General features: G+C 42.4%; 1 protein-coding gene across 13 annotated transcripts in view; it reads left to right on the top strand.

The window, feature by feature from the left end:
* The window catches only part of ADGRL3 (adhesion G protein-coupled receptor L3), a gene marked incomplete at both ends in the record, with an annotated part of 318,582 nt that overhangs the window by 146,634 nt on the left and 155,666 nt on the right, over positions 1-16,282 (top strand). For 9 of the 13 annotated variants that reach the window (XM_084263404.1, XM_084263402.1, XM_084263399.1 and 6 more), the window contains 2 exons: positions 3,528-3,542; positions 5,355-6,155. In XM_084263404.1, coding sequence (XP_084119530.1) covers positions 3,528-3,542; positions 5,355-6,155 — 816 coding nt within the window. The remainder of the gene's footprint in view (positions 1-3,527; positions 3,543-5,354; positions 6,156-16,282) is intronic. The other 4 variants (XM_084263405.1, XM_084263406.1, XM_084263403.1 and 1 more) reach the window with 1 other exon arrangement.

The following is a 16,282-nucleotide window of genomic DNA, read 5'->3' as shown; positions in this document are numbered from 1 at the left end:
AATGTATGCAGGTGTGGTCCTCTTCAGTCTCATTGGCTGGGTGCAGGGATGGGGAGCGAGAGGGATGAGCAAAAAGGTGATGACCCTCCAGCAGTATGTGTCCTACTCTCATGTTGCCTCTGATCTGTCAACTGCTGCATTTCCTTGGGGACCTCAACCACTTTATGGAATTTTAGATGTTGTTAAGAGTAACCGCTTAGGGCCTCACATGCTCTATTACTATTAGTGTGACTGGGAGTACATCCTACCCAACATTCCTACACCCTAAAGGACAGAATTCCTCTAGTGCTGATGACGAGGTCCTGTTGTCAGTGATCCATCATGCTGGACTTGCTATGAATCTGCTGCCACGCTTACCTGAATATGGCCTAGCTGCCTAGACTACTGCTTTTTACTGTGATCACTAAAAGGATGTCTGCTAGAAATATATATATATTAAACCAGTTTGACCGGTGACAAGCAGCAACAGTGAGTGGCTGTCACTTACTCTCCTGCCTGTCCTGGAAAAAAAAAAGATAAAAAAAAGGCCACCAAACCCCAAAAGCTGCCAAAGTACTGGGAACAACATTTTACTTACTTTTGCAATTGCCTTTTAACACCCCCCTCCACTGAGATCATTGAGATTTGTGCTCCTGCTGTGGGTTTGAAGCAGTGCCAGGGAGAGAGCTCTCTACAGGACTCTACCACTGCGTGCTTGCGCTTCTGCCGTAAATAGTTGAGTGCAACTCAACGTGGTGGTAAGAAAATGAGCAGTTAATGTTGTTGAAGTATTAATTGTGCCAGAAATTAAGAGCGTATTTTCAGAGCCTCAACCCAGCAGTACTAAGAGCATTTAATTAATTTGTTTGTGCGATGTCTGTGAATGGGTGGTATGAATCTGCCTGATCGCTCGGCTCCAGGCGCAGCGAGGGTAGGCTGTAGCATCCGACCATCACACCTGCTTGGGGCATGTGCAAAGCCTTGTTCGTAACTTCCCTTACACCTGGCAAGTGATTCTTGCTGTCTTTAGACCTCTGGCACTGTTGAAGCCAAAGGCACTGACCTGCAGCCAGCATAGGAAATTGAGGTGAAACACCCTTGTTCTGCTCCAGTGCAGCCATAGCTGGAGCAGAATATCTCACTGTAAGGGAAATAACTGTGTCTGCATGCTTTTTCTGCAGATCCCTTTAGGAAGGCAAAGTGCCTCCTGTGCTGTAAGCAGTATTTAAATTCTGTGGACTGGCACAGGCATTGCAGGGATGTGTAATTGTCTCTCATAATCGGGCAAGATTTTAAAAATTCTTTCAATACTTTATGAAGACGGTCTTGCAGTGATACGTTGCATAATTGAAGGGATAATCAGACCTTAATTAGACCCTTCCTTTTAATATTGTTCAATGAGCTAAATCCTCCAAGCTTCCCATGCAACCTGTTCGAATAAAATGACGTCCCAATATAAGCTGAGTAATTATTGAAATTAAAAGGCATTAAGCCTTAAGGCAGCAGGAGGAAAATATGTATTTGGGATACATACAATGGAAAGCACCATGCAGGAGGTCACCAAAACGTGTACCTTGTCTGGAATTATAAGAGAGCTGGGTATGGCACTGACCGCTAATAACACATAGTAGCTTTTCAGGATAGAGGTAATCAATGCTTCAGGTCACTCAGCTCAGCTGGTCACGAATATATTATCTCCTGCAGAAGCTTCTCTCTTCCTGCTTTACAATATCACACTGTTGTTTGAGTGCATTGTAAAAGCTTTTGCTCATTTGGAAACGTAAATTACTACCTTCCATGCTGCCAGAGGTACAGTATAGCATCAGCAAGAAGAATCAGTGTGAAACCATACATTTGGGGATCTGTCATGTTGCTTTCTTCCTTTTGGCAGGGACATTTAATGTGTTTCTGAATACCTTACTTAATTGTGGCCAGCCACAACCTGGGACAGGGACAGCATTTGCTGTGCTGGTTTCTCCAGTTGCTGGTTCTGGTGTGTTTTAATCTTTTCCTTGCCAAACCAGGTGCTTGCACTGAAATGCATTGTCTCTGCTCCCTAGAGCCCTGACAGCCACATGGTGAAAACATTTGCCTTTAACCTTAACCTGTTAGGAGGTAGAAAGACGCCTGAATCAAAGCCCAGGTAAAAAAAAAAAAAAAACAAAACGTTCTTTAAGTCTGGAAACCTTAGTTTTGGGAGCCACAGTTGGCTCAGGATTTGCGCCTCCCCGCATAGCAAAGTGCAGATCCACATGTCTAGCCAGTGCATTTGCAGTCGTACCCTGAAGTTGTTCTTCTATTGAGGCTGCAATTTCCCATCCAAATGAATGACACTTTTGAATGCAAACGGGTTTGCAGTCCTAGCACCAGAGGACAGTAATTTGGCGAGTGTCTCAGTCTGGAAGGGGCCTGAGTGACCTCTAGGCAAGCAGAAACAAAGTGCGCCTGCATACCTTTGCATTCCTGTCTCGCTTCTCTGAACAGAGATCTCTCAGCTGTCAAAACCATGCTGTTTTGCTGGCACGTTCTCGCTGCTCCCTCAGTGGTATTTTATGGGGCCTGTCTTCTCCTGCACCTTCGGGGAAGAGGCCCTGCAGAACCAGCAAACCCCAGGGCTGAGGTGCATACGCTGTTTGGGGCCCCACCGTGCTGGAAGAAGAAGGGATCTGTGTCATGACCACAGGGGTCTTTTGGATGAGGGCCCCAAAGGCCTCTCACAGGAGGTTGTTAGCTACAGAAACTCGTTCTGAGCATTCAGAGATTAATATGTGTGCTGCATTTATTTATTCTGACTGCAAGGGGCTTTGTCCAAAGGGACACAGCCTCTCCAGCAGCATTACTATGCATGCATGATGAGTAAATCATATAAAAATATGAAGCAATTTCTGGGGCTGGGCTTTTTTAAATGGATACTTTTAACTCATTAACACTCTAAGTCTTTGGGATCTTATAAATAATATAAATATTACAATATTTTCTAAGTCCTATTAAAGATTGTTTCTCTGAGACACAGAACAGAATTCTGCAAACATCCGCCAGTGTGCTTCATTTGAGTCTCCTAAGTGTTCTATTTGTGTCATAAGGGAATAGCCTCCTGCTTAAAGTAGCAATTTCAGTTTTACAGGATTTTGGCAAAATATATAAAGATGTGTGTTCTATAAGGTTTCTCCCTGGAGTTTTTTTCCTATACATAAATCTGTATCAGTCGTATTTCAGTCTGTGGGTATTTCATTTTGCTCCAAGGCTGCTGCTGACAAGGTACTTCAAATAGTTCAGGGGGCTTGGTATGTCCCGAGTGTTGGGTTTTTTTTCCTTAAATACTTTTGTAAAGTAAAAATTTATCTGTATTTTGTTCAGGTTTTCTGCATATTATCCAGTGTATATCAGAGGAAAGGCTTTATATATATATATAAAATGTTCACATACGAAAGTAAATTAATAAAGCTTCCTTTTCATAAGAAAGAGGTAAAGAAAAGTACCTGGCCAATACAGTACCATTAATCTATTCTCTTTTCTCCTTTCTCTCTTTACCTCTCTCTCTACAATAGAAGTGGAACAAAAAGGTAATTAAATACCTTTCAAATTATATATATATCTTACTTATGTATAGGCTAAGTTATTTAACAGTTTAACGTTTTAGTTGAAATACTTTGTCATTAATTCTCACTACTTTTTTGTTAAAGTTTATTTAGTATCTCTGCTGCTCAACTTCACCAGATAACTCATTTTTGCTGAAAAGTTTTTACCAGTGCCACTTTTTTTTCATTAAACTTCTATTCAAAGGTTTAGATAACTCAGTCCTGTCCTGCCCCAAAGAATTTGGAAAGTGTGCATGCATGTGAATGTGCATAAATATATCTTAATTATTCCATTAAAGCATCTTGGAAACGGCACCCCTTTATCAGCAACTCTGGGTGGTCAGACTGCAATAGAGCAACGTACTTGTACAGCAGTTACTAAATCTGATTTTCCTCCTGTCTTGCTCTCCAGATGATATTACCAATTTCTGCATTTCCAAAAATAATTGGTTATGCTCCAAGTAGGGAGCACACACGTGGGATCCCATCTGCCAGCCCCGTGCTACCAGAAGTGTGTGGTGGGATGCCTCCTCACGCCTCCCTGCTGCCCATCCCATCATCATGGTTATTGTACTAATGCTCACAGAGATCAGCGTTACAAATAACCAACAAAGATTCTGCCCCCTTCCCTGCCACCCACCCTGGAAGCGTGTGCAGCTCCTCCAGGTCAGGAGGGTGCTACTGGGGATGCTGAGAGCCGAGTGAGCCTGTTCTGCTCCGCAGCATCCTGCGGATTGTCTCCCCTCCAGCCAGCCAGCCTCTTGGCGTTGGTGTTCCCATGATGCCAGGGTCAGCTGGGCGCTGGCCAAACCTTCTCCCAGGTGCTGGGCATGCCCTGGTCCCTCTCACCCTCCCCCCCGAAGTCTGAGCAGCAAAGCACCCCAGTTAGTCAAACCGCTCCGTTGTGCTCCTCTCATGTAACAATAGAAGGTATATGTTTTTAAGTTTGAATTACTACTATATTTAACAGGACATTTTTTAACTGATTAAAATCTAGACCTTGGGTTCCTCTCCAGTGATCTTTATTCTTTTCCTTCCTTCTTTCCTTCCTTCCTACCTTCCTTCCTACCTTCCTTCCTTGTCTTTTCCTTTCAGCATCCATGCGTCATTCATTTTTAATTGTGTGGACTGCATGTTTCGTGTGTCCTGTAGCAGCTTTGAAAGTCTCATTTCTAGTTATACTACAGATCTGTAGATGGGTGTTCCCCCTGTTCCCTTTGCTTTAAATGTTCTTCTAAGTTGTAAAGGGATTCGCCTCTGCTTTGCTATTGGTACCCTTTAAATATTTAATATCACTTGGGCTGTAAGGATGGGAATTTCTTTCTCTTATTTCCATTTCTAGGCCACTCTTCTGTGGGCTGTTCAAATAAATATGTGGATCAATTCCCCAGGAGTTTACCCCTTCACCTAGTAGGTACAGATTCACTGCAGAATATAATCTGGAAATACAAACCCAGAAATCCTTTGGGGGCACATATTCATTTCAGAGTTTACAAAGGCAAGTGGTCCAAGTAAGTACACCTGTAAAAATAGATTTGAAAAGCAATAAGAAAATGAGCCACAGCTGATAGAAAAAGCAGGGGGAAAAAAATCAGTTCGGTGGAGCAAATCTTGTTCTAGAGACATAGCTGGTGGGAAAGCTAGTCTCCAGCTACAAGGTGTTACTCTTCAGTTTCCTCTGATTTCAGTGTCCTCTGCTCCAGAACTAGAAGCTGTTGAGATGTTTGGGCCAGCCACCCCCAGATGGTCATTAACTGTATTTTTTTTGTTGTTTTAAATTCTTTTCGCCTCTGACAGTTTTTCTTTGCCCTGGACTGCTGAAAGGAGTATACCAGAGCGAACACTTATTCGAGTCCGACCACCAATCTGGTGCCTGGTGCAAGGACCCTCTGCAGGCATCCGACAAGATCTACTACATGCCCTGGACACCGTACCGGACAGACACACTGACAGAGTACTCCTCCAAGGATGACTTCATTGCCGGGAGACCAACCACTACCTACAAACTTCCACACCGGGTGGACGGCACGGGGTTCGTGGTGTACGATGGGGCTTTGTTCTTCAACAAGGAGCGAACCAGGAACATAGTCAAGTTTGACTTGCGGACAAGGATAAAGAGCGGGGAGGCTATCATAGCTAATGCAAATTACCATGACACCTCTCCCTACCGCTGGGGAGGCAAGTCTGATATAGACCTGGCTGTGGATGAGAATGGGCTGTGGGTAATCTATGCAACAGAACAAAATAATGGCAAAATAGTCATTAGCCAGTTGAACCCTTACACATTAAGGATTGAAGGGACGTGGGATACTGCCTATGACAAGAGGTCAGCTTCTAATGCCTTCATGATCTGTGGGATTTTATATGTGGTGAAGTCTGTGTATGAAGATGACGACAATGAAGCCACAGGGAATAAGATAGACTACATATATAATACTGACCAAAGCAAGGATAGCATGGTGGATGTGCCCTTTCCAAACTCCTACCAGTACATTGCTGCTGTGGATTATAATCCCCGGGACAACCTCCTTTATGTATGGAACAACTATCATGTTGTGAAATATTCCTTGGACTTTGGCCCTCTGGACAGCAGAGCAGGTAAGGGTTTTAATACTGAGCCAAAATCTGAGTTGAGCTTTGTATTTTTCTTCCAGATAGGGTCTAAAATTGAAGTACACTCCTACTTTACTGATCTGCCTGTGATTCTGCAAATTAGACCCCACCACAAGACCTATAACAGATATTAAGACATTAGTGTGTGCCAAATACTTCTTTTTAAATCTTAGTTTGAAATGGAGAGTTTGCTACCCATAGCTAACCTGAAACAGTCTCCAAATGTCCACACTCTTGTTCGCATCGCAGGGATAGCCCTCTCTTCTCCTTAATTGAATTTTCCTCTGCACGTTCAATCATCTTCCTTTCTGCAGGAATTTTGGCAAAACAAAGCGTGGAAGATGCTGTCACTGCAAAAAGCCAGGGGAAAACTGCCAGCCAGTTTAAATTACTTTGTTCCATTAAGCTGGAGGAATTTGGGCTGTTTAGCGAAGCTTCCACAAATTGCATACATGATCACGCACCCTCAAGTGTGTGTCTAGAGCTAGAAGTGGAATCAACAAGTTCCTCCTTTTCTTTAAAGTTGCTCTCCTTTTTAAAGCATTTCATGATTTACTATGACTTACTATACTTCTTCTAAGAGAGTAGCATGTGATCCCCAAAGGATTCCCAGTTTTTCCACCTTTTTTCCTGTTAGAAGTTATACGAGTAATTACTTCACCATTTTGCAAGTAGTATGTTCACAGTTGCCACCTTATTAGTAACTTGACAGCCTAGATTGTGGTCAAACTCAAAGGATGGAGCAAGAATTTCCACATAGTGTCTGCTTAATCATTTTGAAATGGTTACTGCTGTACAGGATGTAGTGTTAGTGACCAGGTAGTTCCTGTGGTGGGCAGTGTGCTTCTGAAAGGATGAAAAATTAAGAGGTAAGGCAGTATTAATATGATTTGCACAGTAAACTATTTGATTTGTAACATGGCTATTCCCAAAACATTATTTTTTGTTAATAAGAAATTCAGAAGTGGAGGAGTGGATTCAGAGCTTCAGATGGCAAAAGAGAAGTCGAGAGATTTCTGTTTCTGAGTTTTTATTTGTCTTTTCCCATGTTCAGCATGTTGTCCATATAAAAAATGGATCAAAAGATGCTGAAAGAAAATGTGGATATGAAAACCTGAAGAGGGATGGAATAGAAGTAGTAAAATGGCAGTGAATTTCTCATTCTTATACAAAAATGTAGGAAGAGGAGAAGGAAATCTTGAAGAGCCAGATGAACAAAACCAAGTGACTGCTAGGAGAAGAGCAGGGACGTTTTCAATGATGTTGACCCCTACAAGATCTCAGATGAGCAAAAAATGAAGTAATACTTCTCATTCTCCCAACTTAATGATGAACATGTACTTTCTGAGTGGTGGAGTGAAGCAGAGCAATTTGTGAGCTATTGGTTATCCCTGAGGAGTGAAAATCAATTGCATCCCTTCTATTTCAGAGTTTCTCTCCTTTTCAGTGAATTATTTCCAGGTATTACAGCAGACTTGCTGCTGCTGCTGCTTTTTCATGCAGTGACTGTTGTCAGTAGCATCCTTAAGAAAAAAAAAATCATAATCAGTTAAAAACCCCCATTTTGTACTTTCCTATAAAAAAGGAAGTGATTCTCTTTTTCCCTGTCTAAGCCAGTTAGTTGGGAAAGCAGGTGAAAATTTTGCAGAGGGCTGAAAGTCGGTGAGGTACAAGGATTTGATCTACCCTTGTGTCGCTCTGGTTTGAAATCCCTTTAATTTCACTCATGGTTGGATGAGAATTTAGTCTCCCAGTGCCTCAGAGGGAAAGGTGAACCAGATTTTGGTTTTAAGTGGTGGACTTGAGAGGGTTAATCTGGTGTCAGGGAATCTGGTGAGCCATCTCTGACGTTCCTTTTGTGCCGTTTTGGATAACTTTATAATGTGGGCACAAAGCTGAATTTTACATGCATTTCTCTTTTCTGAATATTGCTGGGATTTCCTTTTTGGCAGAAACACATACAGATTCCATTACCTCACTATTTTATGGCCTTAGAGGACTTTTGAGAGGACTGTTCTGACAGTGAGTGAAATTCTCGAGGCAGCTTGAATGGGCCAAGGCATTTTGAAGCAAGGAGAAATACCTTTGCAGAGGGAGTTTACTGCTCCATTACCTGCACAGCCTGATTAGCAGGAATGTCATTTTACGAGTCAGTCAACCAGAAGCCCTGATTCGGAATTGAATAGGTGAGCAAACACTTACTTGACACCAGGGTGTGTGTTTTTTTTCAGGGAAGAGCCAGGAGACCAGGTCTATGTGATTCTCACTCTTCCAAGTTCAGGGCCATACATTTTCTGGTTAGCACCAAATTTCATGCTGCATTGCTTTAATATTTTAGTTTAACATTGCCTTAATACTAAATATACAGCTGGCTTAAACTCAGCTCCTCCAAGACAAAGCACTAGGAAAGCAGTGAAGACCTAGGATATATTTATTCACTTATTTAGTTGTTTTTTTACAGAGTGGATTGCAGATATGTGTTTCCCTGCTTCTCTTCCAAAGTAACCAGTGTTTTAGAGCAAGGCAGTGTTCAGTGCAGCCATTTTCCATAAGGTTACAGTTTGAGTAGCAAAATATGTAAACAATATCTGCCTAATTAGAAAATAAAAGAAAGATTGTAAAATTGATGGGTTGAACAAATTGGTTGTTGAAAAACAATTACGGGTGAAGTTGTAGGGGAAGAGCTCTTAAAACCAAAAATTGATCGTAACCAGAAAAGTGATAAATTTACCTACCCAAATAGCCAGCAACGTATCTGAAACATATTTGAGATCTCTGGTATCATACATTTCAGGGATATCTGAAATTAAAAACAGGTGCTGTGGGCTCCAGTTCACTTGAGATCAAACGTTTAAGTCTTTTCCCAAACTGTCCAGGGAAAATGGGGGAAGGCAGGAGTTGCTAAGTTTATAGGAAAGGCAGGGATCGCATCCTCTTGCTCTTCACAATGAGTAAGCGTTTTCTCTGAGTTCCAGCTACAGGTCTGCTTGTGCATGTGGGCTTGAAACATATTTGAGATTTTCACTGTTGCCGAGTTCTTCTCGCCCATTGCTGAAAAAAGTGGGCTTTTACTCCTCAGAGTAAATGGGTGTCAAAACTTGGAGTTACTGTGCTCAGCTTCTGTAGCAGCTGAAGGTGCTGAAGGTAACAAGGAAGGCAAAATATTCTGAAGTCTTATGTGAGGCACAAAGGTGGATTCAAGTGATCTAGAAGCAATTCAGGGCTCTTGATTAAATTAAAACCCAATTGTTCATTTTTCTCAGAATTGGGAAAAGTTGCATGTTAAGGATTTGCCCTGCTCTTTTTTTTTTCTATTTTCTTTTCTTTTGTCTGGCCTTGTCTCAGTTTATCCCAAAAGTGGTTTTGAAAGCAAGCACTCCTCAGTGCCTGCAAATCCCAGGAAACCTGTCATTAATATCTACCTTCAAGAAGTGAACATGAAGATACCAAAGGCCTTTGAAGCATGTTTTCTTTGAGGTGTCTGGCCTTAAAGTAAGTTTTTTGGAGGATGCTTCTCCATCAATGCTCCTGAACTTTTGTGTTATTTCTTTGGAGCTGCTTTTGGGTTTGCTAATTTGAAATTATAGGAAGAATTGCTCTGCAATTCTAGCAGTACTTTCCATCACATTCTTCAAGAAGTTGAACCCAGAGAAGTGTTCAGGTTGTAATTTTTTACATGCCCCACTAGACATGCAGAGAGGGAAATGAAAGCCTGTATCAACAGAATGAAAAATTTTCTGCAACCTAATCAGTCTTAATATTCACCAGAGTTGCCTGTTTTAATCATCACCCACTTGTGATACAGTCTGCGTAAACAAATTCAAGAAAATATCAACAAATCCTCCTCTCCAAAAAGGTAAAGTGCTCCCATCCCGCTTCCCAGCGCCGTGCTGCATACAAACATGCATCTCTGGCTTTGTGACTCTGCACTTCTCTGGGCGATCACAGCTTCTGGCTGGGCACCTGCTGGAGGTTCCTGGGCAGCAGACACCAGAAGGAAGTTTTGTCTTTTAAAGGGCTGAGATGCCCCACACCAGTGCTGGCAGCTCTCATGTGGAACGTCCGACTTTTGAGATGTTTAATGTTATGTTGAGAGGACCCAGGCATTACAATATAGGGTGTTTAATAGAAGCATGAAGTTAATAAATATGCCTCATATGAAAGGGAAACAGTGATACAACACAGGACTTCTAACACTCTCACGGTGCGTAAGTGGCTTCCGTGGGTTGCGTGTTAAATCTGTGGACTGTCAGTCTGGTAATCAAATGTGATGTGAAGCTTCTGTCCATGTCTGCGATACTTTAGAAACCTCAGAAGGTGCGTGTCAAACTTTTATCCTCCATGTTTTGTTAAATACTGTGGGATGCTCTCCTGGCATATGATTGCAACCATTTTATTCAGTAAGGGTGGTTGGGTTTTGTTTTTTTCCAAAAGCAGTTTTACAATGCAGATAAGGTGAACCCTCTGTCCTTATAATATGCTAATTAAGTGCATTTGTGTCTTGGATAAAAGATGTGGCAGTATGGTGATGAATAAGAACTTTAAACACATGTGACACCTCGTTAAAATGTAATTTTCATATCATAAATCTGAGGTCTTTCCTTTGACAGCTGAGTAATGTGGATAGTGGGCAGAGGATCTTGAATGTTTCAAAGCTGTCACGTGCTAATAGGTAGCTGAAAGCGCCTTCCTGCGCGGTTCGCCTCTAACGCCCTACATCCTTGCCTGGGAAATGCATCAAAAGGGCTGCCAAATCTTAAATCCCACTTGTGCACAGGATATGAATTGCCATCACTTCAAGATCCCATTGCGATAAGCCACGCTTAGTATCTCTGAAGTTGAATTCAGGCGGCATTTTAAAAGGCCAGCTGAGCCTTTTTGATGAGCAGCTTCTCCTGGCAGACAAGGGCCGTTCTTGGGGAGCTGCTGAGTGTTTAATTGCGGCTTCTCCTGTGTTTTTATTTTCCAGTTGCTTTCCTCCCATCTAGGAACATCCCTAGTTCTCTCGCTCCTGTTCCTCTTCATTGCTTACAGTGACAGCTGCTGGTTGCACAGTGTTGCTGAAGGTTTTCAGAGGGATCGGTGCTTGCTCTGAGCAGCCTCCACTAAAAATGTGTCGTGACTTGGGCCCTGGCTTTTATCCTCTAATATTTTCATGTATGTGTGTCCCATTTATTTGATAAATATTTCAGTCCCTTTTTGTTTTTTAAGATAGAAAGCCAGGTCTAAGTTTGGAGGTGAAGCAAGCCACGCAGAGGCTCTGCATCTTTTATAACAAAGCTGGCATCTCAACCTACTATTGCTGGCCAGACAATACCTTAAGCTCAGAAGGATGGGAAGATATTTCACCTGCCTGGGGTATGCTGGGATCCAGAACTACGTTTGCTCCCCATTTTGAGGCTTGATCTGTGTCTTCTATTTTATCCTGCTTTAAATTTTCCCTCTTTATAAAGCAGTGTTTTATTAAAAAATGATGAAAATGTGTCACAGCAGTGGACACTTTTCTGAAAATAGGGATTCAGCTTTTTGTCAAAAAAGACGGAGCTCTTTCCTCTCCCTTTTCACAAAAAGTCCTTTAAAACTGCAAGATTCCTTACCTTCAAAATATTCCCTTTGTAGGGCATTTTATAAATACCACCTCGTTTGGTAAGCACATGGTAGGACCATGGAGCAGGGGAGAGCCTTAACAAACAGAGGTGGAGGAGCCTTCCTTTGCCTTGAGTCAGTGCTCCTGCTACAAGGCACCTCTTTGAGCCAGCCTGAGAAGGGTACAGCAGACCTAACCCATCCAGAAGCTAAACGGGGATACAGCTGTATTGTTTTCAGAGACCAAATCACAATCTGCTGTTTCAGGCCTGTGTACCATGATGTCACAGCTCATATCCATGGGCTGGAGTCCGGTTGTCATGGGCTCACAAGCAGGAGTGCCTGAGGACTGGGTTGGTGGGCAGCCAGGCTGGTTGAAGTAGGGACAGGACAGCAAGAAACAAAATGATTAAGCTAAACTTCACTTTCAAGCTTCAAAACAAAAGGAGGCCAGAGACTTCAGCACTTCATAATCCTGTCAAATGCCAGGAGGGGGAAAGCACCTTGCCAAGAACATGTCTGAAAAGCTGAGGCGGCTGTTCCTGGCAGCAAGCATGGGATGTACCGCTGAAGATAGCGGGGTGATTGCACAGGGAAATAACATTAACGGCGTATGAAGGATAGCGGCTTTTCCTTTTCTGCAGCAGCCTCTTCAACTTGAGGAATCTGCCTGGAGTTGTGATTAATCGTTGTTCCATTAAGTTCAAGACCACCAGGTTGTCACACTGACATCCACCACAGCTTATCAGTCTGATGGAAATACTTTGCACCAAACCTAGTGATGAGTGTGCCAACCCCTTGGGTCTGAGCTGTTTGCCAGAGGCAGGGAGTGAGAGGTGACATGTAGCAAATGTCTGAGAACGTCTTTTGCAGGAGGAAGGGACTGCATCATGTACTAGAGACAGCTTTTGAGCGTTGAATTTTGACACGTTTTTTAGTGACTAACACATCGCTTATCCCTTGGCCAGCAGATTTTTCTGGCAGCAATAGGGGTCTACACTTTTGAGAATCCAGGATGTTCCTTTTTTTAAGCTGTTGCCTCCGCCATCTCTTCTCCTCCCACCCCAAAAGAGAATTATAACCTGCTAGTCATCTTCTTGAGGTATTAAACTTTCACCTTAGATTATATTTATGGACTTGACTCCTCCAGGCTGGTCCTGTGTGGTGCAAACACCTTCTGCTCCCTGAAGCTCTGGTCTGGTTTGGCGGCAGAGCCTCTTGCTTGCCTGGGGTTGTGGGGTCCTGGAGGTTCTCTTTGTAGGTCAGCCTTTATTTTTTGCTACTGTGTTTTTAAAATGAGTAGCCTTTATTCCTGCTCCCCACTGAAAATGCCTCCACCATGGCAGCTCATGGGTCTGGATCACTCGCCTTGCTTGTCTGCCACTGATTGTGTTTGTTCTGGAAATGACTACTGTAATATTTTTAGCAGCACTTATTAAGACTTGTCTCCTGAAGTCTAGTTCAATGTTGCTAATTAACTTCTTCAGTGCCGCCAGCACTCTGCAGTGCTTCCATGCCAGGTTTTCTTTCTTTTTTTTAAACCAATAAATCCAAGAAAGCAGATGTGGATGCCCTGCCATCTTCTGCTTTTGAGTCAAAGCAAGCAGAGGACACATTGGACGCCCTTCATACCACTGGCCTTGATAGTCAGGTTAGAGAGGAGTAAAAAGCTCAAACCTACAAAGCTACAAAATTACTGAGCCTTCACCAGGAGGCTTTACAGAGCCTTCCCTTGACTTCAGGAGGTTGTGGTGATGCCTTTGTCATCTCCCCATCCTTTAGATTTGGCAACAAGTCAACTTTCCAGGCATCTAAATATAACTGTGCTGATAAAAAGTACACAATGTATATGTGAGGAATGGAACTGTCAACCTTATCATGAGAAATCCAGGTGAACTCTCACAGTAGGGTTGGATTTGATGGACTGCTTACAGTAAGAGAATTTAGGTTGAAGGTGCAAGAAGAATCTTGGGAGCTGGATTGAAAACCTCAGCTTTCTGGGAGACATAGGACCATCCACAAAGGGCTGTGAAATGCTAGGTGATTTTCCTGTCAGCAGCCTGACAGGGGAATATAGGTAGATCCCAGAAAAAAAAAGTAATAGGCACTTTGAAGCACACAAAAGTACATTTTGGCATTAATAGCTATGCTAAATCAAGAGAGCTGGGTTGTGGGAAAAAACCAAACGACAAACCTTGTATAAAACAGTGTCCAGGTATTTCAGGTAAGTCTGCCAGGTATGCAAGAGTAAAACATTTTTATGTTGATATGATACAAATGTTTCTGGGGCAAAAATCCCAAAGTCCCTGGAGTGTTGCAGCTCAGCCATTACTCAGACAAATCCTCTGAAGTTGGTGGGAGTTGGGACTAAGGCACTCAGGAGCAAGTCCATAGTGAATTTCTGTTTGCCTGGGAAGGAATTGCGTTTTGCCAGAGGGGCTTTTCAACCTCCTGATGTATGTCTAAAACATCCAGAGAGGATACATACAAATTGTAAGCTGAAACAAGTAGTTGAATATCTATATGAATTTGAGTAGCAATATCTACCTTACATTTTTTTGTTGAAAATACTATTTTTAAGGATGTTCTCCTGATTGGAGGGCAATGCAGATATGAAGGCTTAAGTGAAAGGGATGTGTCCATTAAAACAACATGATGATTGTTCACTGTAAAGGGATTTTTTTCACTGTAAATAGGATTTTTGCTTGATTAAAATGTGCTGAGAGGCAACATGGCTTAAGGCAAATTTCACTGAAACATGAAATTCAGTTTAAAAAGACTGGCACTGAATAAGCAAACTGTGTATTTCATGTTATGTAGCTCCTAGGTTCTGTGTTCTCACAATGTACCAGCTGCTTGAGACTCAAAAGGAAAGAGGGGAGAAAAGCAAAGAAACATCAGAGCTGAAAACTATAGAAGTTATACACTGGCCATGATAGATGATGGGAAAATCATCTGCCTTTATACCAGTCTGAGCTGCCTTACTGGGGTGCCATTCATGCTTCCCTCAAATAGCTGGAATAAATTAACAAAAACACTGGAGAGATGAGGCATTAGGCAGCTCTGCAGTTCTTCATCTGTCGATGTTTAGGATGGAGACAGGGAAAGGGCTTGTCTGTGTGCTGCAGGCAGAGAGAGAAAGTAAAGATAGCATCAAGTATATGCCAGCTGAGAAGACTTTAGTCCACTGGTAGGGTCTTTCCAGCATACTATGAAGACCACCTTTTGTGAGCCCCCTGTGTATTGGTCTCAAATTCACTTGCCCTTCTGACTGTGTTAAATCATTCCCTCTATGCAGGGCATGCATGAAGGCTCCTGTGGCTTGCTAAGGTCAATCAGCCTGACTTCATGTGATGTTTTGTGCTCTTGTACCACTGAATTAAGTAAATGACTGATAATGTGAACCCTGAGCCTCACGGAGGAGGAAAATACTGAGAGTGGGCTGCATGGAGAAGAAAAAGAGGAGTTTTTTTTTTGAGGGAGCAGTAGTAAAACAATTCTGCTTGACAGGAGCATTTTTACACCCAGGAGAGACTAACAGCAATGAATATTTGTGAGCTTCTCCACCTAAGTGCTTGTTTTTCTCACTGGACAGTGACTGCTAACTATTTTCTTGGTGCAATATTGAGTAGCTACAAGTTATTCACAAGAAATATCCTTGGAGTGACTGGAACAGTTTTTATTGGTAAAAGCATTGTGCTCTTCACCACTGCAAGTGCCAGGATTATTGAGGAATTCCAGCACCCCAAAACCAAGCCAAGGTGGAAGGTGGTCTGGAGAGTTTCTGGTCAATTCATATAGTTCAAGGTACAGATTTATCCGACGGTGTATTGGGAGAGGTGCCTTTGCCTAGTGCCTTTCTTGTAAGTATAAGCTTTCCTTATGGATAAACAAAGCCTGCTGCTGAGCTTGGTGGGAATTAAATGAAGCTTTTGGGTAGCCTGAAACTGCATAGTCAGAACAAGGAGTGTTGTGTAGGGCTGCTGTAATGTGTTCTTTTCATATAAATGAGTTTAAATTGACTCTGGTATGAAGAGTAGAACAGAGAATTAAATTAGATTAATAGATTTTTTTAAGACCAGAAGGGACCATTAGCTCATTTAGTCTGACCTCTGTAATGCATTCGATTGGATTTCATCCGCTTCCTCTTGTACTGAGCCTAATGACTTGACTTTAACTAAAGTGTACCTTCCAGAAAGGCACCCAGACAATCAGTGCATCACTTCACAGAGCGCTCTTCTTGGGTGGATATTCTCTCCCAGTGTTAAAGAGATAAAATAATATTTGCATTATAAATGTTTTGGTTGCACTGCCAGGTCAGTAAATCCTCTTTGCATCATACGTAAAACATCAAAAATGCACTGATACAGAGCTCAGGAGGTTGTCTTCTGTGAGACTTACTGGTAGGTCTGGGGTGTTTTGTCTTTTTAAAGGTGTTAGAAACTTGTTGCATGCAATGGGAAATCCCTGAATAGACCGAGAAAGCAACTAATTCACTATCAATAAGAAAATACCTTTCTAGGTAC

The sequence above is a fragment of the Gallinula chloropus genome (assembly GCF_964237585.1).
Source record: "Gallinula chloropus genome assembly, chromosome: 4".
Lineage (NCBI taxonomy): Eukaryota > Metazoa > Chordata > Aves > Gruiformes > Rallidae > Gallinula > Gallinula chloropus.
The sequence above is the reverse complement of the archived record's forward strand: the minus strand, read 5'-3'. Positions and strand labels throughout refer to the sequence as shown.